Source organism: Eschrichtius robustus, chromosome X (genome assembly GCF_028021215.1).
Source record: "Eschrichtius robustus isolate mEscRob2 chromosome X, mEscRob2.pri, whole genome shotgun sequence".
In the NCBI taxonomy this organism is placed as follows: domain Eukaryota; kingdom Metazoa; phylum Chordata; class Mammalia; order Artiodactyla; family Eschrichtiidae; genus Eschrichtius; species Eschrichtius robustus.
In genome coordinates, this window is record NC_090845.1 from 99018297 (window position 1) to 99044670 (window position 26374).

Here is a 26374-nt window from a genome sequence, read left to right on the forward strand (position 1 = left end):
CTTTTATAAATACTGGAATTTAGCCATCTAACACCTCTAGGATATGAGAAAATGGTGAATGTCTAGTTCTTCCTATTTGAATAAAAAAATTGAGATGCAAAGCTATTAAATAAGACAGGTCTCCAGATTCTTAATTCACTGCTATGTCCTTAAACTAGTGGTTCTACATAGCAGTACTTATTATAGGCAAAAATATGAGGGCGAAATTTGTTTTTTGGGTCCTTCTGCATTTTCGTTTATCTACTCAGCAATCTTCATGCCCTTTCTGTAATTCTCTCTTCCCCCACTCAAATGGCCTAATGCTAAAAGATTTTTATTATGGCTTCTAATATGGACCAGAGCCATACTCTGTGACTTGTTCTCCACATTCCCCACTTGAAAAATTACCTGGGTCCCATTCCAATAGGACTTCCTACAAAGTGTAATGTATAAAAGCAATGAGATGACCTCAAAATCCCAGTTCTGAGAAAGTATGTGGCACAAACAAAATGCCAGTAGGTAAGAATAGATGTAGGAAGATGTAAGAGTGGAGTGACCAACTGTCCCAGTTTGCCCATTGCTGAGGAGTTTCCTGGCACATGGGACTTCAGTGCTAAACCCAGGAAAGTCCCAGGTAAACTGAAACAAGTTGTTGACCCAAGGAATATTGTTTATAGTAAGCAAACAACTAAAAAAACCCCAAAAACTCTAAATGTTCATCAGTAGGGTAATGGTTGAGTAAATTAAGGGATGTCATTTTGTAGAATATTATCCAGCTATTGAAAAGAATGAGATAAATCTCTATGTATTGAATAGAAAAGATTACTACAAAGAATTATTAAATTAAAAAACAAAGTATACTGTACAATAATACATCCAGTATGATACCATTTTTGTGAAAGTTTTTTTTAAAAAGGCAACAAAAGTAGAAAAGTGACATGACCAGATTTGCATATTAGATCCAATCCTAAAAATGAAAAGAAAATAATTTGGCATTTAAAAATCCAATTTTGTATTGGATAACACAGGGATGATACACACATTTGGAAAGGTCATTAGGGCAATTATTAACAGTCATTATTACTTCAGGCCTAGGAATTTTGAAAAATGTATCCTAAATACATGAAAGAATACAATAAGAATTAATATTATTAAAATCACTATACTACCCAGGGCAATCTATAGATCCAATGGAATCCCTATCAAAATACCAATGCATCTTTCACAGAAATCGAACAAATAATTCTCAGATTTATATGGAGGGCTTCCCTGGTGGTGCAGTGGTTAAGAATCTGCCTGCCAATGCAGGGGACACGGGTTTGAGCCCTGGTCCAGGGAGATCCCACATGCCGCGAAGCAACTAAGCCTGTGCGCTACAACTACTGAGCCTGTGCTCTAGAGCCTGCGAGCCACAATTACTGAAGCCCGCGTGCCTAGAGCCCATGCTCCGCAACAAGAGAAGCCACTGCAATGAGAAGCCTGCTGGCTGCAACTAGAGAAAGCCCGCTCGCAGCAACAAAGACCCAACACAGCCAAAAATAAAATAAATTAATTTAAAAAAATTATATGGAACTACAAAAGACCCAGAATAGGTCCAAAGACCCAAAACAATCTTAAGAAAGAAGAATAAAATAGGAGGTATCATGCTCCCTGATTTCAAACTATACTACAAAGCTACAATAATCAAAACAGTATGGTACTGGTACCAAAACTGACAATGGAACAGAATAGAGAGTACAGAAATGAACCCACACTGATATGGGCAATTAATCTATAACAAAGGAAGTAAGAGTATACCATGGGGAAAAGACAACCTCTTCAAAAAAAATGGTGCTGGGAAAACTGGACAGCTACATGTAAAAGAATCAAAATGGACTACTTTCTTACACCACATACAAAAATAAACCCAAATGGATTAAAGACATAAACATAAGACCTGAAACCATAAAACTTCCAGAGCAAAACATAGGCAATACGCTCTTTGACATCAGTCTTAGCAACATTTTTTTAGATATGTCTTCTCAAGCAAGGCAAACAAAAGCAAAAATAAACAAATGGGACTACATCAAACTAAAAAGCTTTGGCACAGTGAAGGAAACTAGCAACAAAATGAAAAGGCCGCCTACTGAAGGGGAGAAGATATTTGCAAACGATATATCCAACAACGGGTTAATATCCAAAATATACAAAGAACTCATACAACTTGACATCAAAAAACAAACAACCCAATTAAAAAATGGCCAGTGGACCTGAATAGACATTTTTCCAAAGAAGACAGATGGCCAAGAAGCACATCAAAACATACTCAAACATCACTAATCAGGGAAACACAAATCAAAACCACAGTGAGATATCACCTCACACCTTCCAGAATGGCTATCATCAAGGGTCTTCCCTGGTGGTCCAGTGGTTAAGAATCTGCCTTCCAATGCAGGGGATTGTGGGTTCGATCCCTGGTCGGGGAATTAAGATCCCTCATGCTGTGGGGCAACTAAGCCCACGTGCCGCAACTACAGAGCCCACACACTCTGGAGCCCACATGCCACAACTAGAGAGAAGCCTGCACACCACAACGAAGATGCCACATGCTGCAACTAAGACCCGACACAGCCAAAAATAAATAAATAAATACATACATACATATTTTAAAAAAAAAAGAATGGCTATCATCAAAAAGACAGCAAATAACAAGCGTCAGCAAGGATGTGGAGAAAAGGGACTCTTCATGCATTGTTGGTGGGAATGTAAATTAGCGAAGCCACTAAAGAAAACTGTATGGAGGTTCCTCAAAAATTAAAAACAGAAATGCCATAGGATCCAGCAATTCCACTCCTAGGTATTTACACAAAGAAAGTGAAAACACATATTCAAAAAGATATATGCACCCCTATGTTCATTGCACCATTATTTACAATAGCCAATATATGGAAGCAACCTAAGTGCCCAACAATAGACGGAAGGATAAAGAAAATGTGGTATACACACACACACACACACACACACACACACACACACACACACACAATGGAATATTACTCAGCCATAAAAAAGAATGAAATCTTGTCATTTATGACAACATGGATGGACCTAGGGGGTATTTTGCTAAGTGAAATGTCAGACAGAGAAAGACAAAATACTGTATGATTTCACTTATATGTGGATCTAAAAAAAAAAAAATGAACAAACATAACCAAATAGAAATAGAGTCATAGATACAGAGACCAAACAGGTGGTTGCCAGAGGGGAGGGGGTTGGAAGGAGGAGATAAATATGTGAGGGAGATTAAGAGGTACAAACTTCCAGGGACTTCTCCGGCAGTCCAGTGGTTAAGACTCTGTGCTTCCACTGCAGGGGGTGCGGGTTCAATCCCTGGTCAGGGAATTAAGATCCCACATGCCATGTGGAAAAAAAAAAAAGGGCACAAACTTCCAGTTGCACAATAAATGAGTCACAGGTATGAAATATACATTGTTGTTGTACAGTGACAGATGACAATTAGATTTATCACAGTGATCCTTTTGAAATGTATAGAAATATCGAATCACTGTTGTGTACCAGGAATTAACACAGTGTTGTAGGTCAATTATACTTCAAAAACAAACAAACTCATGGAAAAAGAGATCATATTTGTGACTACCAGAGGTGTGGAATGGAGGGAGGGGGAATTGGATGAAGGCAGTCAAAAGGTACAAACTCCCAGTTATAAGATAAATAAGTACTATGGATATAACGTACAACATGATAAAGATAATTAACACTGTATGTTATATGTTATATATGAAAGAGAGTAAATCCTAAGAGCTCTTATCACAAGGAAAAAAATTTTTTTCTATTTCTTTAATATTGTACCTATATGAGATGACGGATGGTCTGTAAACCCATTGTGATAATCATTTCATGATGTATGTAAGTCAAATCATTATGTTATACAGCTTAAACTTATACAGTGCTGTGTATCAATTATTTCTCAATAAAATTGGGGGAAAAAAGACAAAGTAGAAAAGTGACATAAGTAGATTTGTATATTAGATCCAATCCTAAAAATGGAAGAAAAATAACTTGACATTTAAAAATCCAGTTTTGTACTATGTAACAGGGATGATACACGCATTTGGAAAGGTCATTAGGGCAATTATTAATAGTCATTATTACCTCAGGCCTAGGAATTTTGAAAAAATGTATCCTAAATACATGAAAGAATAGAGCAATCTAGAATAACTTAGAATTACAGTGTCATACCAGAAAACATGAATGTTCAAAAAGAAATGAATAGAAAAAAAAAGAATAATAGAATGAAAGCAAACAGGCATTATTTTCCATTTTTTTTGAGTGGCCTAAAAAGAAAAGCCAAATGCAATTGCTAGTGATGGAAGTAGATAGATTAAAAACACATAAGATAATGCTTAGCCAGTAAATAGAAATTTTTAATAAATAAAGTTTAGAGCTGTTTTAATTTCATGTAGCGTAGATCTTTGATATGAACATATTCACTATATGATATATATGAAAATAAAAGTGATTAGAAAACTGTTTCATTGAGTGCAATACAGTCACTGCAAAAATTGTGTTTTGTGAGTGAAATATGTTATAGAGGTAGTCAAGACTGGGGACTTGTCAGTGTCTCAGGACATATTTCATTTGAATGTTAAAGGTCATCAATATACAAAAAGAAAGAAGAGTAGAAATTAACTACACCAAATGTGTAAGGATGATTCTTACTGATTAATATGAATACAGAATATTTTAACTTTAAATACTCTTCTATGTTTTCCAACTTTATCTACAAATGAAATGTAGTCCTTTTATAATCAGAAACAAAAAACATTAATTATTAGTTTCTTTCCATCTCTGGAGGGAACATGTGGAAAAGGATTGTGCCAATGCAATGTTGGTGGGAGTATAATACAGGGGAACAAAATTTGCCACCCCAAAATGTCTCTTTGGCATGCAGATTATTTCCAAGCTGAAAACAATCAAGGCCCAAAAGACTCAGGAAGAAGAACCTTTGACCTTCCCCTTAACTGCCTAAAGAATGTAGATAGAGAACCTATTTCAGGAAGGGAGATATTACCATAGATAACTATAGTAGAACTAGGTGTGGTGGATAGGGAGGAACCCAGCAAAGCCTGTTTGTTAAAATTCCTCTCTGGGTCCCATTGTTTCTGTAGGGCCCAGCAAACATTTGCTTACCAAACATTTGCTTTTCCATCTCCCTGTGAATTGCCTTCCTCCCCTCTGAAGTACTAAACCCCACCCCCCAACATCCTCTTCTGTCTTTAGCTGAAGATGGTATTTAAGGTGAGGGCTTCAGCCTTTTTGGCAAGTTACTCAGTTCTCCTAGGTCTCTCCCATGTATACACATTATTAAACTTTTGTTTGATTTTCTCCTGTTGATCTGTCTCATGTCAATTTAATTCGCAGACCAGCCAGAAGAACCTAGAAGTGTAGAGGAGAATTTTTTCCTCCCCAACATAAATTGGTGACCCCATTTTGGAAGGCAATTAGCTGTATCAATGAAGTGTTTTAGCTTGAATATCTTCAATCCAGCAATTTCACTTTTCTGTGCAGAGATCTGTATATATAAGGACAATCATTGCAGTGTTATAATAGCAGAACTTTGAACAACCCAGTGTGCATCAATGGGGTATTGGTTAAATAATTTAAGCTATATATATATATACACACTAAGGAATAAAGGGAAGACATTTAAAAGAACAGGTAAATATGTAACTAATGACATGGAAGGCTGTGCATAGTATGTGGTTGAATGACAACAAATTGCAGAACAACATATTTATAACCCTATTCCTTATATGTGTACATGTACTTACACACATACACACACACGTATTTGCATATGCATAGAAAAAGTCTAGAAATATAGAAACGAAACTGTTCTGTTAAAACAGTGGTTACGGGCTTCCCCGGTGGCGCAGTGGTTGAGAATCTGCCTGCCAATGCAGGGGACACGAGTTCGAGCCCTGGTCTGGGAGGATCCCACATGCCGCGGAGCGACTGGGTCCGTGAGCCACAATTGCTGAGCCTGCGCGTCTGGAGCCTGTGCTCCGCAACAAGGGAGGCCGCGATAATGAGAGGCCCGCGCACCGTGATGAAGGGTGGCCCCCACTTGCCACAACTGGAGAAAGCCCTCGCACAGAAACGAAGACCCACCACAGCCATAAATAAATAAATAAAAATTTAAAAAAAAATAAAATAAAATAAAACAGTGGTTACTTCTGTAAAGGTGAGGGGAAGAGTGGAGAGAGACTTCACTTTATATATTTACATATTGCTTAAGATTTTCTTTTTTTTAAATCATAAGCATGTATTATCTTGTTAAAAAAAAGGGTTTTATCCTGAAAAAAAAATCATTACACACACACACATAAGCAATCAGATAAATTCTTTCACATTAAAGTGTTAGAAGTCGATTGGAACCATAAAATCTGACCTGAGGGGGCAGACGCAATTTAGCTGAAGGTCTCTAGAGATATAAAATCCTACCACCAAGGAATGAATGAATGAGTGAATGGTATTTTAGATTTGGCACAGTAGAAAGAAGAGAGGAATAGTTTTGGGTGAATTGAGGGCAAGGGGTGTTCCTAGTGTTCTCACATTATATCACAACACATGGAGCAACTAGCATATTCTCTCAAATGGTTTAGGGAATCACAGACTATATTATAAAATTTATCTTCAGGGCTAGTTCCAGGAAACCACTCTAAAGGCTTATTTACTAATTCCAACCAGGTCCATAAAGGATTTCCAGGATGACCAGTAAAGTCTAATAACTTGGCTAAAATTTCCATTGAATTGAACCCAGATATTTGAATTGATAGCCCTATAACCACATGGTTTTTGACATGTACATTCTTCGTGGAACATTATGCTGTGAGTTCCTATTAATTAAATTTAACCCAAACAACACTAATCACCCCACCACCTTCACTCTCTCCCACCAAGGAAGAGAAAATGGAAAAGAAAAAAGATGGTTTTAATTTGCTCAGACATCCTGGTTTTGTTGAAGTGATTTTAAATCCTTTGTTTCTTAATTGATACTTTCCCCCCAGTAATTAAAGTATGGCAATAAATAAGGATGAAACCTTTTATATTACTTGACAATGACAGGGTCAGGCTCTCAGTCTCATATTCATCAGCCTGAGATGGGAAGCAGCAGCACGATGGGGGAAACCCATCTGTCTTTATTAAGACTTGGCACCAAAGGAGCACAGAATAGAGAAAAGCTCATTTAGTAAATGGCAGTTCCCATTCTACAAAGTGACAGAAAATTTACTGCACTGTCAGCAAGAAAAAAAATAATCCACTCAGAGAAAGTTTTTAAATTAGGGAGATTTAAAGAGAAAGCATTTTAGTGATATTAGAGAGAATAAAAATTTCTTCCTAATAATACATAACAAATTAGAAAAAAAATCTTCTCCAGGTCATTGTTCATGTTGCCTTTCCCTCCTCTAACACCCTTACCTTCTAGACCTATTCCTATCTTTTCCATCATTTAAGGCCAGAAACAAGCCCCAGGTCCCCCGGAAGCACTCCTTAATTTCAATCCAATCTGATTTCATCTTCCTGTTGCCAGATTTTCTAATGGGCATAATTTAGCATACTAACAGTTCAGCACTTTACTATGTATTTTCATTCTCTAATTGTTTCACGTACTGGTTTGCTTTGCCCAACTAGGTTTCAAGTTCCTTGGGGACACAGACTGTCTTAAATACTCTTGGAGCTCCCTTTAGCACTTGGCAGGGTGCTAGGCAAATAAGTGTTCAACAAATGCTTGATAATGGAATTTTTTTCTGATCTAAATCCCATTATCCATGGTGGCCATCTTTATCGGACAAGAACCTGAAAAAACTCAATAGTTCAATTTCTTAAATAATTCAAAAGTATTTATCAGAGTAATACACACACAAGGTTAAAACAGAATACAGGAGGGCTTGTGATGCAAAGCAACAGACTTCTGCTCCACCGTGTCACATCCCGTATTTATGCCCTCCAGGACAACCCTTTCTACTTGTTTAGCTGTTTCTTCTTGTAGTTACCTCCTATAATTTGAAAAGATACATGCACCCCAATGTTCATTGCAGCACTATTCACAATAGCTAAGACACAGAAGCAACCTAAATGTCCATCGACAGAGGAATGGATAAAGAAGTTGTGGTATACATATACAATGGAATATTACTCAGCTGTAAAAAAGAATGAATTAATGCCTTTTGCGCAACATACATGGACCTAGAGATTGTCACACTAAGTAAGCCAGACAGAGAGAGACAAATATCATATGAAATTGCTTATATGTAGAATCTAAAAAAACCAAAGACTCATAGACATAGAAAACAACCTCATGGTTACCAAAGGGGAAAGGGGGGGAGGGATAAATTAGGAGGTTGAGATTAACAAATACACACTACTATATATAAGGTAGATAACCAACAAGGACCTAGTGTATAGCACAGGGAACTATACTAAATATTTTGTAATAACCTATAAAAGAAAAGAATCTGAAAAAGTACATATATATACATATATATCTAAAAAACTGAATCACTGTGCTGTACACCTGAAACTAGCATGACATTGTAAATCAACTCTACTTCAATTAAAAAAAAAAGAAGTCCAATGTCAATATCATTCTCATTTCTTTGTAGGTTATTGTTTTTCTCTCTGGAAGCTTTGAGGATATCTTTATACTTTGTATTCTGAAATTTCATAAGAATATACTCTGAAAAATTCTCTTGTATTATTTCTTTGATAATTCTCTCTACTTTGTTCTCTCTTGAATTCCTATTAGTCAAACGTTGGATCTTCTGTGTTTTCCTTCTATGTGTCATGTTTTTTTTCTATCTCATTTTCCTTCTTTTAGTCTTGTGCTACTTTCTTTGATATTTCCTCAACTCTATATTCCAACTCTTCCCTTGAATTTTATCTCAGCAATCATATTTTTTTTATTTCAAGATATCTATCTTGTCCTCTTTTTATTTATTTTCAAATATCCTATTCCTGTTACATAAATGCAATGTTTTCTTGAATCTCTCTTAGTATACTAATTAGGGTGTTTTGCCTCTCCTCTTTTTTTCTCTCTCAAGGGTCCTTGATTTTTTTTTTCTATCTGTTTATCATTCTTTCATGTTGAAAGTTTTCCTTAAATATTTGGTGATCATTGATTTTTTTTTTTGTTCACATGGAAGAATGAAGCATTAAAAAAAGTGATTGGGAGCTTCATATACATGAATGGGGAGCTAGTCATTTTGTTGGGGGATTTCCTAAATGCAAAAATGTGGAGGCCTTTTCTCTTGGACCTCTCAATCTCTTTAAAGAATAACACTCCAATTTTTTTGAGCTCATGGAGGATATTACTGACCACAAGGTATTCTGTCCACCAGATTGGGGGGAATAATGGGGGACTCTATTAAAAATGACTTAACTTATTCCCTCCCCACTTATGCCTTACGACTCACTCATTCTCTTTTTCAAACATAGCATTTATGCAGGGAAGGGTGACTTTCTCTTTCACTGTATCGCCCCTCTGCAAGTACTGTAAACTGTGACTTCCATACTACTTTATCAGTTACTACACCTCCATCTGTTTTCCAGCTTTCATCCAACTTTCATCCACTAATGGCTCCCTTCCCATTCTCTTCATCATCATGAATTTATATCTTTTGTATTCTTTTGCTATCTTGGGGTGTAGAGGTAATATATGCATGTAATCTGTCTGCCATCTTTAACTTATTGAAATACATAAAACCTTTTTTTTTTTCCGACCATGCAGTGCGGCTTGTGGGATCTTAGTTCCCCGACCAGGGACTGAACCTGTACTTCAGCAGTGAAATCACTGAGTCCTAACTACTGGACCACCAGGGAACTCCCCATAAACCTGTTTTGACTACAGTTTGAGCTCTCACTTTGCTATTTGCTTCATTTCTTCTGGAAGTATAGCACTAAGGAGCATCATACTCGTTACTGTGATGACATCCAACTGATTAGTAACAAAAGCCCATTTTACAGGTTACTGAAACATTAGAACAATGAACTTCAATATACTCCCTTCTTAAGCAGAATTTTCTTTTATTTTTCAGCTTTATTAAGATGTAACTGACATATAACGTGTAAGTTTAAGGTGTACGATGTGAGATTTTATATATATATATAAATGAGTACCACTATAGGATTACTTAACACATCCATGACTTTATATAGCTGCTACCTCCCATAGTTACTTTTATTTTTTGTGGTGAGAATTTTAAGATCTACTCTGTTAGCAACTTTTAAGTATACAGACAGAGTATTGTTAACTACAGTCACCATGCTATACATTACATCTCCAGGACTTATTCGTCTTATAACTGGAAGTTTGTACCCTTTGACCACTTTCACTCACTTCCCTCACCCTCTCCCCACCCAACACGCACTGGCAACTACCATTCTACTCTCTGTTTCTATGACTTCGGGTGTTTACAGACTCTACTTATAAGTAATATCATCAGCATTTGTCTTTCTCTGTCTGACTTATTTCACTTAGCATAGTGCCCTCAAGGTTCATCTATGCTGTTGCAAATGACAGGGTTTCCTTCTTTATATGGCTGAATAATATTCATATATATATATTATATATATATATACACATTCATCCATCAGGGGATACTTAAGTGTTTCCATGTCTTTGTTATTGTAAATAATGCTTCAGTGAACATGGGAGTACAAATCAAGATGGTAATTTCTTTTCCTTTGGATATATACCCAGAAGTGGAGATTTCTGGATCATATGGTAGTTCTATTTTTATTTTATTTTTTGAGGAACTGCCATACTGTTTTCCATAGTTGTTGCACCAACTTACATTCCCAACAATAGTGCACAATGGTTCCATCTTCTCCACATCATTGCTAGTGCTTAGCTCTTCTCTTTTTGATATTAAACATACTAATAGGTGTGAAGTGATATCTCACTTTGGTTTTGATTTGCATTTCCCTGATGATGAGTGATGTTGAGCACCTTTTCATGTACTTGTTGGCCATGTGTATGTCTTCTTTGGAAAAATGTCTATTCAGATCCTTTGCCCATTTTTCAATTGGATGATTATGATGATGATGATGATGATTTTGCTCTTGAGTTGTATAAGTTCCTTATATATCTTGTATATTAACCCCTTATCCTATTAGATGGCTTGAAAATGTTTTCTCCCATTCTATAGGTTGTCTTTTTATTTTGCTGATCATTTATCTTGCTGTGCAGAGCTTTTTAGTTTGATGTAGTCCCACTTTTTATTTTTTATTTGGTTGCTTGTGCTTTAGGTGTCATATCCAAAAAGTCATTGCCAAGACCAATGTCAAGGAACTTTTTCCCTATGTTTTCTTCTAGGAGTTTTATGGTTTCGGGTCTTACATTTAACTGTTTAATCTATAGTGAGTTAATTTTTGTGAGTGGTGCATGATAGGGGTCCAGTTTCATTCTTTTGCATGTGAATATCCATTTTTCCCCAATTTATTGAAGAAGAATCTGTCTTTTCTCCTTTGAGTATTAATGGTTCCTTCATCAAATATTATTTGACCATATATGTATGGGTTTATTTCTGGGCTCTTGATTCTGCTCCATTGGTCTATGTATCTGTTTTTATGCCAGTATCATACTGTTTTGATTACTGTAGCTTTGTAATATAGTTTGAAATCAGGAAGTGTGGTGCCTCCAGCTTTGCTTTTCTTTCTCAAGATTGCTTTGGCTATTCAGGGTCTTTTGTGGTTCCAGATGCATTTTAGGATTTTTTTTTCTATTTCTGTAAAAAAACAGCAGAATTTCTATGCATAGACCAAGAGTGCCTGATATATTTTTTAAAACAATCAGTTCATTAGGGACCTATCTGTCTATTCCCCCAAGGCAGTGGTTCTTAACCTGGGGAGCTTGTTAAAAATACATATTCTCAGGTTTCAGCCCTGCAGAAGGTCTGGGATAGGGCCAAGATTCTGTATTTTGAAAGAGCTCCCTGGGTGACAAAGTACAGCCTGGCTAAGAGCCACTGACCAGTGGAAGGCCAGCAACAGCAAGTCTGGACCATTCCCATTCCCTTCTCCTCATTGCAACCTTTAGTCTTGCTGACTCCAAGAGTGCATGGCAGACATTAAGGTGAGTGTTTTCAGGGGGTAGTTGCTGCATGGCTAACCTAGCTTTCCAAACCATGGGGAAAATAAAAATCCACCAAGCAATCAATAAAAAAAATTGACAGATTTAATCTGTGCTGAGTAAACTCATTTGACCAAGGTCATCAGTGTAAGTGATGAAGATCAGAACAGTACTTGGACCAATCACCATATGTAGTCCAAACCAAAGGGTACTATTATCTCATTATATATCTATAACAAGAAGGTAAGAAATTACATTATCATAGTGCTAGGGCTTAGCTACCAGGCGGGGAAAAACCCCTTCCTGTAAGGAAGAAATAAGCAAACTCTGAATTTGAGCAATGCGTGCTAGGTTTTACTGGGTGGAAGGGTTATTTTTAAAAGGGAGAACTAGACTTGTAATCATGACAACCCAACATTATTGATTCACTGTCTTATTTTTAAGGTCTTGCAAGCCCTTCTAGAACTTTGACATTCTCACCCCCAAGAGAATCAGAAGTGAGCCAGAAAGAGCTGCTGACTTGCAAAAAGTAAGAAGTAGATCTTAGACATAGCTTTAGTACCAGGGCAGGAGTATGATACAGTGGTTAGGAGCATAGGTTTATACTCAGGCACACCTGGGTTAAGATTTTAGGCTCCATCACTTACTAGTTGTGTGATCTTGAGCAAACTATTTAACCTCTGTAAAGTTCAGTTTCCCATTCTGTAGTTTCTAAAGTGAACCAAGCTCTGTCAAGCTTTGGTGCCTCTGTATAGGCAGCTCCCTCTGCCTTGAATAGCACTCACCTCCTTTAACCCTGACTAACTCTTACTCATCCTTCAGGTCTCAAATCAACATTGCCACTTCCAGGAAGTCGTGATTCCCTAGAGTTAGGTAATGCTCTTCTGTGTCTCCTCCCCAAGTATCCTAAGCACATCTTCAATCATAATAAATGTATGGTAATTGGTGGTTTTTAAAAATTTGTTTCTTCCACACATAAGGAGCCAGTAAACTAGGGCCCACGGGTTAAATCTGACCCATGACCTCTTTTTGTTTAGACCTCAAGAATGGTTTTGCATTTTTATAGAATTGGTTGAAGAAAGAGGAATTTGCAACAGAGATCTTAAGTGTCCCTCAAAGCCTAAAATATTTACTCTCTGGCCCTTTACAGAAGAAGGCCAGCATTTGCTGACCCCTGCCATAGATCATAAACAATTTGAAGGGAAGGACTATTTTTCATTTCACTGTATGTCCTATTCCTAGCACAATGCCTGGCACATAAAAGCACTTAGATATTCATTGAATGAAGGAATGAATTAATGTTTATAACCAATATTTTTTAAAGTATAATTAATGATAGAATCAAAACACAACTTCATTTTGTCTCCTAATGTGCAAATAAAATATACTCCTTTGGGGTAAAATTTCTCTGACCTTGGATAGAAACTTGGACAAGTCACATGACTTTCCTGTTCATTCCTTCAAGAGTAAACAGTCCTAAAATCACTGAAAGTCACAAAACACAGTCTTGATTCAGTAATCAGAACATATTCAGTCCAAGATATTAATCAAATTCTTTAGGCTTTACTTGGAAATAAGGTCCCCCCTCCCACTCCACACTGAGGCCTGTAGGTGGTGGTCATCTGCCTTTGGAGAAGTGGGGGATGATAGGTTTTCTTCTTTCTCTCTCCACTTGCCAGCTCCTATTTGGACCCTCACCAGGGTGGAAGCAGGAACAGGGAAGAGAGGTAAAGGGATCGGTCTTTTCTTCCTTGGTAGAAGAAATGGCTTCCCACTCTCTGGGTCTCTGGCTCTTCTTTGGGTTCTTTAAATGTTCCCATCACGGAGGACCCCTCTCCTGCAATTTGGGAGACCTGGGTTTGTAATTTATATTCAGGTTGGTAGTTTACAACTCTTTCCTCCAACCCTAGGAATCCAACAGTTATCTCCAGCTTTTTTTTTTTCTGGGGTCTCTACACCCCTCTAGGTGGCTCTATTGGACAGGGTCTAGTGTGACCCCACCTTGGCTCTCTCTCTTGCATGACACCCTTTTGATTGATTCCCAGGAAACCCTCAAACATCCCTTGCCTGATAAATTCTGGGAATGCTGGCCAATCCCAAAACAGTCAACCCTGTCCTCCTGCCAAGGGCCACGTTAAGCTTTCTCAGAATGAAATGCAGCTCCAGTTCTCTGCTCCTACTGCAGAGAACAAATGTCAAGCTCTCTGAGTGGTCTGGTGAAACCCCTCTCACTAGGGTTGAGGTGAAGGAGGTAATACCTCCACTATTCCAACACTCCTGTAGAAGGTGGAATGGAGTCTTAGCCTGGCAACAGATCTCTACAAAGAAATGTTTTCACAAGTTTTCCCCCCACTCTCCTCCACAACCTGACTTCTTTTTATTTCTTGGAACCTGTTCTGGAGCATTTCCTTTGCAAATTCTGTATGTCATGATCTGGCTTTGGAATTTCCCATCTACTGTAGGGCATCTATTATGTCTTCCTGGAAACTTGCATTTTAATATCATGTTACCTAAGGCTTTTTTTTCCTAATTAGGTGGAAACATTAGACTACCTCTAATGAAATATCCAGTTATATTCAAGTAGCCTCATCCTCTTTGGACATTAAAAAAATTAAGATGGCAGCATTAACATTTATTGAGCATCGACCATGTAGTGCAGGCTTTAGAGATGTTTTCCCGTATAATCCTCATGAAGAGAGTTTTTCCCTCTTTTACAGATGATAAAACTGAGAAATTAGACTTTCTCAAGGTAACCTAGAAAATACAGATCAAAGCTGAGGCTGGAACCTAGGTCTATCTGACTTCAAAATCCATGGTCTTTTTGTTACAACGTGACCTTCCAACTTTTTCACCAAAATATCCCAAATGGCAGAATAGAGTGAACACGTATCCCTGGAGAAGTCTGGGTAGCCCAAAGAGGCACCACCACAAGTGCAACATTTCTCTGAAGTCTCATTCTTGATTGTAAAAGTGCATACAAAATTTGCATTTTATTCTACAATATGTTTATTGTCATATAAACTATCTTGAAAATTATCACTCAAATTACCTACGTTCTCCCTATCTGAGATCCTCTAGAAAAATGCATTATGTTTACCCTGTAGTTTCATGAATCTTGAGCATACTACTCCAGTTTGAGAGACCCCAGCATACTCCACAGGGTATTAGACTATGCTGGTGAGGTATTAACAATTTCAAGGAGAGTCTCAACCCACTGTAACCACTAGAATGAGGGAAATGAAAAGTTAAAAGATACAAGATTTGTTAAAGAAAATTTGGGATAAAGTAAAAAGCACTGCAGTAATTTCTTAAAGATTGGCATAATACATTATTATGCTATTATTATTATATACTATTATTAATAATAATATGGAATTATTAATTCCATACTAAAAATTGTTGATGACCATGAGGTTTTGGATGAACAATGCACTAATAATGCTGTAATATTGGACAAGTGACATGAGGGCATTCAGCTGTTCTTAACCTGGAGGCCATGGAGCATGGAAATTATATGCCTATTTCTGAGGAAGAGACAATCCATAGCTTTCATTAAGTTCTCAGAGGAATCCAAAACGCACCAAAGGTGAAGAAATACTGCTACAGAGAAAAGAGCAGAGACTTTGGGATCACACTGCCTTGTTTTCAAATACTGGCTCCAAGCTTACTAAACTACATGACATGCTTCATCTCTGAGCCTCTGTTTCCTTATTTATAAAATGAGAATAATAATACACAAGTCACAGCGTTGTTGTGAGGATTAAATGAGATTCTCTACATTAAATGCTTGACACAGAGTAGGCACTCAAGAAATGTTAATCTCCTTCCTCTTGCCACAATATATAAAACACAGTAATGGCATTTAAACTACAGTTGGACGAATCATTTTTAATGGCACATGTACCCTGGATAGATATGCCTTCTTCAAAGATATTCTACCTAAAGCTTAGACCCCCAACCAGAAACTCAGACCTAGATTCCAATACTGATGTTAAATCTCCACAAAAAATTCAAAATAAAAGTATTCAGTTGGCGCCTACAAAAAAGTTTCCCCAACATATGCACACATTCTGTTTATAAAGATGGAATTATTTAAATACCACTATATCCTGGCATGTTTGGTTTCAATTCTATGCATATATTACTATAAACCTAAGATGAAAAACCTCTTGAATTGAGCAGGAGATCTGATCCCCTTAAATGTCATATGAAGAGGCTTTTACAAAAACAGGGAGTCTTCACTAGTCCTACAGATTCATGAAGAAGACTCGAAGGGGTTAAAGTGGAAGGCTTATACAAACTTTGCTTCTCAGCTTCTCTCTTACCTCCTCCCTCTCGGCTCCACACCGCTAAGGCAAGGCAGAGCTGAATCACTACCTTTCCCACACGCTCTAAACTGTTGCCTGCGAAAGAGGAACTGGGGACTTAACTATTCAGGCTGCTTCCATTCAAGTGTTCCGGATGGTATATACACATCCAAACAGACACTTCTCTTGGCTCTTTGGAGTTTATAAGAAGCAGGCATCTGAAACTGCACTCTGAAGCTGTAAGTGGCAACTGGAATTTTAAGTAACTGATAGAGGGTGCTTTTCTGTTTTACGCTGGAAAGGTCTGACTCTTTAGGAAGATGAAAGAGAAAGCATATTTGCATGAACATAGCCCTGCTTCTGTGGCAAAACAAGGCTTTCTTTCTATTTTCCAGATATTCCAGAGATGTTCCTGAACAACTTGCCTGTCGATGCAAGCAAGCTTCAATGGCTAATCCCATTCATCCTGTGAGCCAAGAACGGTAAGAGAGATTTGGAAATATTATGTTATTTACGGTGAAATGAGCGGCATTTTATTTATCGGCAGGTGTGACAAATAGGCACCATCTGCCACAGAAGATACAGCAACTCCCACTTGAGAAGCTTGTTACTTAATGGCTCCAGCCGTTGAAAAAGCACTTGCGGCCGGAATTGTTTTTTCGCAGGCTGATGTGGAACTAGATACTTTAACAGCTCCCACCTCCCTTAGTTTTCTCTCCCTCCCGCGGGGCAGATAAATACGAACAGAATATGTTAACTCCTCAAAGCTGTCGCAATTGATAGTTTTGACTGTCTCTTCTGAGTTGTTTCTCTGATCATTTTCCTTAGCTATGTGGTGGGATTTCAGCTCTGAAATTATATAGGCAGGTGTCACTCAGAAAAACGTAAAATTACCAGTGAATTATTTTCAGAACTTTGTCATGTTAAAGTAAAAGTAACTATGGGGAGCTCCTTGAGGACCCAAACAGGGATCAGGTTACATTTATCTCTGTATTCCCAGCACTTTTTCTCTTATTAGAAACAAGTCTCACCCTAGGAATCCCTCTCAGCGTTGATGGATGGAGAAAGCGCCACATTCCCATCTCATTTTAAGGAGCAAAATTCATGGTCTGGGTGTGTATGTTGTTTTGCTTCTGCGAGGTTATATATACTATGCTGACGTTGAACGTTATGGGAGACTTGGGATTTCAGTGTTCCTACCAAAAACTCAAGAAGTTTTTTTTGTTTTGTTTTGTTTTTTTTAACAAGAGTTTTATTTACCAAGTTAATGACAAAACATGCAATCAGAAAATCAGAGGTGCATTCACATTGCTTGTGGGTGTTTTGATTTACATTACAAGTAAACCGGATGTTCAGGCTAATGTTGGACTTTGGCCAATTATTATTAAATTAATCTCTGTCCATTTTCCCTTCCCCCAAACTCCTCTCCCCCTTTCCTTTCTTCGTCTCTTTTCCAATGTTTTCCTGCTTCCCTATCTTCACCTCTATCTCTTTTTTTTTTAATTAATTTATTTGGCTGTGTTGGGTCTTCGCCTCTGTGCGAGGGCTTCCTCCAGCTGCGGCAAGCGGGGGCCACTCCTCATCGCGGTGCGCGGGCCTCTCACCATCGGCCTCTCTCGCTGCGGAGCACAGACTCCAGACGCGCAGGCTCAGCAGCTGTGGCTCACGGGCCCAGCCGCTACCGCGGCATGCGGGATCCTCCCAGACCAGGGCCCGAACCCGTGTCCCCTGCACTAGCAGGCAGACTCCCAACCACCGCGCCACCAGGGAAGCCCCCCCACCTCTATCTCTTAACCACTCATTTCCTCCCACCTCTTATCCACTTCCCACACTCCTCATCACCTTACTTCACACATTTCCTTCCTTCCCTCGTCCCCTCTTTCCTCCATCTTCCTTTTTTCTGAATTCCTTACCCTTTTTCCTATCCCGCACTCTCCTCCTTGTCTCTCAACAGCTTTCCATCACTTTTACAAAGACTAGAGACTGATTTTCATTTTATTAGCTTTCCAGAAAGAACTGCAGGATACTAAAATCCTACAAGGGTCTTTCCACAAAAACCAGATTCTTTAGAATTAATAGAATTTTGATTTCTTTTGAAATTGCATGGTTGTTTTTCTTTCCAAATGGTCCAGAGCTTTTAATGGAGCAATCACATTATCTGTGCAGCTAAGTAGTTAGCAAAGAGAGCTATGGCAATCCTGTTCCGAAAGCTTTTATGAGAAGTTGTCACAGATGCAGGAGCAGATTAACAAAGAGGACTCCCCAGTATCTAACTTTTCATTTACTCATTTCAAAGTCCTTAAGATTTAAGGAATTAAATTGATAGACCTGTCTGCATTGAACAGGATGTTTGGTGTTCTGCAGACTGCAGAGGTTTTAAGAAATACATGGCTAGTTAGTTTTCCAAACCCTCAAATGAAATGTTTAAAGAAGTTGACAACTGTATGTGAGATCATTGTTCTCTACAGCTTCTCCAAGCTTCACAGAATTCTAATAAATATTTAATAAGTATTTAGACCTTAAGGAAGATTAAGGGTCGATTGTGTAGGAGGCAGTATTATTGTTACCGAAAAGCATTTATAGACACAATTGAACTTTCTAAAACTTAAGGCTGTAAACCCATTCCATGTAGTTTTCCTTTAAAATCATGCAACTGAAATAGTAATTCAAGAGCAAAGTTTCTAACAGAGTGATTATTCCTTTTTTTAAAAAATTTTTTTGGCTGTGCTGTGCAGCTTGCGGGATCTTAGTTCCCCCACCAGGGATTGAACCCCGGGCCCACAGCAGTGAAAGTACTGAGTCCTAACCACTGGACCACCAGGGAATTCCCACAAAGTGATTATTCCTTAATTCCAGATGATAATCAGGAATTTAGTCTCATTTGCACAATAAGAGATAGGGGAGTGGGGGAAGGGAATAAAAATAAAAGGGAGTTTCAGGTGCTTCCCCAAGCTATATTAGCTATCAGAACAGAGATAACACTGTGCTTCTCTCTAAATTGTCAGTGCTAAGTACATTTCTTCAGTCATACCCATGCATTTGTTCAACAATTATTGAGCAGCTATTGCGAGCACAGTTGTATAAGGGACAGAAGGTTGAAAAAGATCCTCAAGGGGTTTATAAATTACAATTTGGGGGAAAACACAGCAAATAGATACTTATAGTATTAGGTGAATGTAATTTCTCTAGGAGAGAGAGAAAGCCTGTGGGAGTTAGGATTTGGATGAGAAATCAAGGTCAGTTTCATGAGCTGAACAATGAAGAATGGTAGCATTTCCCCAAGCAGAGATATGCAAAGATGGAAGAAACTGATCAAACAAAAACATGGAGGCCGGGAAGTAGGTGGCAGTGAGCATTACAGCTTGATTGGGAAGGAGGGTAGTGGAAGGAATTAAAGTCAGCCAGGACCAGGGCATTGACAGCCTTGAACGCCAAGCTAAGGAGAATGGAGTAAAGTCTAAAGACGATAAGGCCTCTCAAAGGCAATGTGGGCTACCAAATCTTTATTCCTTTTTCATCCTGTAAGATTAATTATAAATAAATCATATAGTAATGGACTGTAGAGTAAAAAGAGCAAATCGAAGATGACATATAGCTTGACAATTTTTTTATAAAGTTCAAAACAAAAATAAACAACATAGTGTTTAGGCACAGGTGTGTGTGTGTGTAAATCAAGGTAATGACTAACAAAATTCAGAATACTGATAATTTCTGGGGAGGAGTGGGATGAGATAGGGAGGAGCACAGGTAGATGTCATGTAAGTTATTAGTTATTCTCAATCTTACAGTTGGTAGGTGTTTGTTTACAGGTGTTTGTCCATGGGTGTTACTGAGTAAACAAATAAAAGGGACCCTGGATGCACCGATGATGACAGTGTGCCTAACCAAGAAGCCTGACTTACCCAAGTCTGTGTATTTGGGGGTCCACAGGAGACTAAAAAGATACTATACTACTGTTGAGGCTTTTCCCACTTGGATTGCACTAGCAGCGAGTGTTTTTTTTCCTTCGACTTGTCTTCTGGAGGCCAGGTGAAAAAATAATGCCTCTACGTGGGCTGCCCGGGACTGTCAGAGTCCTGCCTCTGCAACGCTCTGTTCTGTTTGTGGAGTGGTGCTTCTCAGCCCACGCCACATATCGAAATCACCTGTGGAACTTTAAGCACTACAGCTGTTCATGCCCCACACAAACCTACTGAATCAGAACCTCTGAAGGAAGGACCCAGGTATACATATTTTCAAAAGGTTTCGTAAGTGATCCTGAGGGCAACAGGGACTGGAAACCATTCCTTGCAGAGTGTACGTAGAAACTCTAAATGGGTAGCTTGTCACAAATGTAGACTTCAGGGTCCTATCCCGAGAGATGCTGATCTAGGAAGCAAGGAGAAAGGCCCAGAAACCTGCATTTGTAATACAAATCTTCCAGGGACTTCCTTCAGAAACATTGCCCCAAGGGTTCCAAAACCCTAGGGCCTCAGGGTGATTACTCTGTGTATTCGTTTCCTAGGACTGCCATAAACAGAGTACCACAAACTGGGTGGCTTAAAACAGAAATTTATTCTCTTAGGTCTGGAGGCTAGAGGTCTGAAATCAAGGCATCAGCTTGGTCATGCTCCCTTTGAAATCTGTAGGGGAAAATCCTTCCTTGGCTCTTCTAGCTTCTGGTGTTTACTGGCAATCCTTGGCATTCCCTGGTTTGTAGATCCATCACTCCAATCTCTGTCTCTGTCTTCCCCCTGAATGTCTCTGTCTTCTCTTCTTATAAGGACACCAGTCATATTGGATTAGGGCCAACCTAATGACCTCATTTTAACTTTATTACATCTGCAAAGACCCTTTTTTCAAATAAGGTCACATCACATTCACAGGTACTGGGTGTTAGGACTTCAACATATCTTTTCGGGGGACATAATTCAACCTGTGGCACTCTTTTAATAGTTTTTTAAAGTAGGGTCCCCAAACAACCAATGAGATTAGCTATGTTCTTTAGCTGGGATATCTAGATAGAAAAACTGATAGTTAACTCTCAAAGCTCTATATGCAAAGAATCACCTGAAAATCTTGTGCTTAGAATGCATATTCCTGGGCCTTGATGCAAGGTATTAGAACTCAGTAGGCCTGGGGAAGGGCCTAGGAGTCTACATTTTAAATCAGGTAGGGGGTTCATGCATCACACTCTTGAGAAAAACTGGATTTGGGAGAACAAGCAAGGTTAAGAATCGAGTGGTCTGGGGAGAAGGCGCTCCCAAGAGCAGACCCTGAAACCTGCATTTGTGACAAGCTACTCAGGAGAACCATTGCCTTTGGGGCTGGTGTTTCTAGGGAACAAAAGGGTACCTACGTGATTATCTTTTCCACTTGTTAGTGAATCAGAAATCAAAATAGATGTACATTTAAGTATTGCAAAAATGTTTCCTAGACCGTAGCTCCAAAGACAGTAGAAAGATACCCTGTCTCTTTGCTCTTGTTTCTTGAGAACCACATGGGCGGTAGGGGAATTAGGTAGGTAGGCTAAGGATCATGCAGATTACAGAAAGTATAGTACCACGGGCTAGTGAATATAAACTTTAAGCTGAAATGCTCCCAGGCTGGGTGCAAAATTCAAGATTATAGGAAGAGTAATGTGATTGTTGGAGCTGTTTCTATTAACTCTCCTTGGGCATGTTTACAAGTGACAGAACCGGGCTACATTGTCAGCTCTCTGCCACTACTGCACATAGAAGTTTGACAGGTGATGGTGGTTTATGTTGTTTTTCTAGTCACCCATGTTCAAAATTCATGTTCTGAAAAACAAGCTAAATCATTTTGGAAGTCTTCAACCGTAAACAGTTGACCCTATTTACACACTTGAATGTTTTTGCGAATAAAGACAAGGTTCTGTCTTTACCAATAATGAATGATGCAGTTATTTGCTCAGAACAAACACACCCTTTCAATTACTTCTGATCTACAAATACTGAGGGAAAAAACTGTATTCTCACCCCACAGACTTAAATGAGAGAGACAGAACACAAAAACAAAATTGGGGGAAGCCTACATTCCTGAAAATTCCATGATTTGTTAAAGCGACCCATGGCACTGGGACCTGGGCTTTGAAGAAATGAATCCTTAGATTTAGGCCTTTATTTCAGTGCTAGGCTTTCCTGCTTAAACTAGGGCAGTGGTTCTCAGTCCTGACTTTACAGTCACTTGGGGAGCTTTTTAAAAATACCAGTGCTTGGACCCCACCCCAGACCAATAAAATATGACTCTCTAGAGTGGTGACCAGGCCCCCTACTGTGGAGATTATGATTCAGAAAGTCTAGATGGGGGCCCAGGGTCTGTATTTTAATAAGTACTTCAGGTAAATTTTATGACCAGTTAGTCTGGGAAACACTGTCTTAACCTAGCCTAGTTATTAGCTGCTGTTCTCTGATCTGAATTTTTCTTTAACCTTGTAATAGGTATTTACCACTTAGAAAAAAAAGCATTCAAAATGATAAAAACTCAGGATATCATTTTAAAACTAATTTTCCCATAGCAAAACATTTTGCAACATATCAGTTAATTTTTATTTCAAAAGAAATTGCCATCTGTTTTTCTTAGATACCCGAATCTTTTATTGTTGTTTTTGATTTTCAGGAAAATAAATCTGTTGAAGAATTTTAAGAGTCAAATCTTCTGAGCCTAGATCTGCTGCTGTCTGCATCTCTGAGACCTCCTCCATCTGAGAATTACCAGGTCTGACAACACTTTCCCTCCAGCCTACAGTGAGGGAAGTCAACAGAGCTGTAGAAAAGTCACATCCTCTAGACTTCCAACCCTCAAGCTGTGGCAGCTGGAAAGAAACCTTACAAGTGCCATGCCTACAGGGAATTCAGAAAGACAAGAAGGGTAAAAACTCAGATATGCTGAGCCTGAAATATACAAAAGCTTTTAGAAAGTCTCCCCACAGAAGAACCCAATTAAATTCACATAATTAATGCACACATTTAGATGAGCTGTAGATAAAACAGAGCTCTTTCTCCCTCTACCAAAAGACAGGAAAAGTCCAATTTAATACTCAGACATTCTTGTCTCCATACCAGTATTATAAAGCAGTTTCACCATATTTATTTTAATCAGTATATGAGTAGGACTGTGGAAAATAAAAGATTTTATTTATATTTTTTAAAAAATGATTAAGAAGTTCTGATAAAAACTATTTGGGAGGGGGATGCTTGTGGACTACTGACTTGGCTCTGGTTGTGACTGCTTTGTGGATGAGATTGTTAGAACACCTCCAGCATATTCAGAGACAGCCTAAGTGACTGTGGAATGCCTCAAGGGCAATAGAAATCAAATAGAAATAGGTACCAACTCAAGTCTTAAGTGATGACGGAGGTGCATTTCAAGTACCATGGGAATCTCACTGGGCGGGCCCATTTCCCCACCCTGGCAACAGAGGTTGACACTACTTCGGATAAGTATTCCAACCTGTATATGTATGTGGGCTTATTCCTGAGCCTCCTGGCCATTCTCCTCATCCTGCTCTTCACAATGCTCCTTCGGCTCAAACATGTCATCTCACCCATCACCTCTGAGAGCACAGAAAGTGTTCCTCAATTTACAGACGTAGAGATGCAGAGTCGAATCCCCACTCCTTAAAGTCAGGGAGAAAGTGAGCTTTAATGGATCTCAGTGAACCCTTGTATGTTGATGTCCAGGAAAGCTGACTTTGTTGCATGTAGCTTCCCATGTAGGGAATCAACAAGTTGTTCACTTAACAAGTTGTTCACGTTTTCTCTGTGTTATTCTTTATCTTGACTCTGCTTGTGGGATATCTAAGAGGTTTGACTCATTCCTTGCCAGGAATATAGGAAATGGCAGCTGGTTGGGAGGGCAGGTTTCCATGGTAACCAAAGAGAGCCTGGGCCTTGAGCAAACCTCAGACTGCAGAAATTCACATGCAGCTGTTGTAAAAAACACATGACCCTGGAAGCTCCAAGAACAAGGAAAATTTGCCTTTGAAAGGGCTAATTGTTCAAAGAGGATATCCCAAGAAAGGAACAAGTTTGTTTTCTTTTTTTTTTTTAAACATCTTTATTGGAGTATGATTGCTTTACAATGGTGTGTTAGTTTCTGCTTTATAACAAAGTGAATCAGAAGGAACAAGTTTTAATTTAGCAGTTGGACCCTAAAGAATCACCTCTGCTTACATGAAGTTAAATCATGTCAGAGGTTAATGGAAGAGACCAGGAACCCTTTCCCAAAGGAGCAGTGATTTTATCATCTGTGGCCATCTGGTTTGTCCCAAATGAAAGAAGAGTTCTTAAAAGAAACTGTTTCAATTTAAAGAGCAAGTTTACAAAAAGAAGTTTCTAGTCAACAAACTCATCTAGAGAGGGAAAATGTGCATTTTATATCTGTGTTATTACTATTACTGGACTTTTAAAAACTCAGATAATGGCCGATGTATTACAAAAATCTGGAACAATGAGCTCCCCCCAAACCAAGGGAAAATTAAGTCAAAATGTGCTTATGATAATGAACCTTATATTATACGTGCAGCTTCTTTGCCTTTTTCTCCTTCCCCGTCATGCTCCAGGACTGAGTTGCACTCAAATATAAGCTTTGTTTAAAGATGGCCTCGGCAAAGAAGACTCAACTGTACTTTAAAGCAGAAATGAAATAATCTTGGTATTCTGTCGTTGAATGATTGTGGCTTTGGGCAAAACACTCAAGCCTCTAGGTACCAGGTTTTTCACTCTGAAAAATGATCTGAGGGCTATTTAGTCATCACTAGACTCCTTTTAGATCTGAGTGTAAGAAAAACAAAGAGAGACAAAGGAAAGGACTAAACAACAGCCTCCAACAAATCCTTATTGAGATCAATATCCTCAAATGTCACATATGTCTTTCCCAGAAAATGTTCCTCCCTTCCTGATCCCTGCCAAGAGATGAAGTGTTTCACTTATTACCTATAAGAGAAATATATTTTGAAAAATTCCATTCTCATAAGTAGCCCTAGTATGCCAGTAGTGGAAAAAGAATTTGATTTTTTAATAATTAATGTTCCAAAAGGGAACCAAAGGAAATGAGTACTGTTTACAGATTAGAAATTAGAAGGCTGGTCATACTCTTGCCACCAAAGAACTAAAACACCCATGTTAAATTCTACCTGCTTAGAAAAAATCAGTTCTCTCTTGCACCTAAAAGGTGGTCATCAAATTTCAACCACGTGCTCCCTCGGGAATTGCAGCCACAGTGAGAGAGAAGTGGAATGGTTGTTAGGTTAATGGCACCTCTACCAGACATGCAGCTCTCTCTAGTTTGTTACCAATTTAAATTGGCCCCTTTACTCTGATCTAAATCTAGCATGGTGGTGAAATTCCCAAGTGCTTTCTACTTTTATACACAGTCATTTGCCAATACTCCCTCTCCAAGGGGCTGCAAAGTGTGAAATCCCCACATGCAGAGCTTAACTTAGCAGCAAGGCTGACTCTGGCACACCTGTTACAATAGTGCACTGTAAGAGATGGCAGCTGCATTCTGCACCATTCAGAAGAGATGAGCAGGTAGGCTAAGACTCGATAGGGCATGCGCTTCCCCTTTTGGTATTCTAATTTCCAAAATGCAAAGTGATTCATATTATTGCATTTGGTGGTTTAAGTTGTCTTTATTCAACACCCAGACTCCATGTACCTTTTAAAATGTTAGTTCTTGGCAGCCATACACGGACTTCATCAAAGGCTGCCAATATACCCCAGAACTTCTTAAGGACACACATCTCTCCTCACTCCACGCTCTGCCTTTTGTGCTCACAGTATTTGAATGCACTTTACAGTTAAGAAGTCAGTGACTGGATAAATGAAGGAACTGATTACATTTTCAACAGCAGTGAATAGCAAGATACCCAATGCCTTGTTGCTGAATCTGATGAAGAGACAGACTGCAAATCTATTCCCTGCCCACCTGACCTCTCCAACACAGATTTCAG

At 38.7% G+C, this 26374-nt stretch overlaps 1 protein-coding gene across 1 annotated transcript; it reads left to right on the forward strand.

Annotated features, from left to right (window-relative positions):
• The first annotated feature begins 23769 nt into the window (after positions 1-23769).
• SERTM2 (serine rich and transmembrane domain containing 2) lies at positions 23770-24042 on the forward strand. The gene has a single exon (XM_068532462.1). The coding sequence runs from the start codon at positions 23770-23772 to the stop codon at positions 24040-24042; it is 273 nt and encodes a 90-aa protein (XP_068388563.1).
• Positions 24043-26374: the final 2332 nt, after the last annotated feature.

Bases quoted from the DNA above. Each gene is read 5' to 3' on its own strand.
- SERTM2 (XM_068532462.1), top strand. From the start codon at position 23,770: ATGACGGAGGTGCATTTCAAGTACCATGGGAATCTCACTGGGCGGGCC.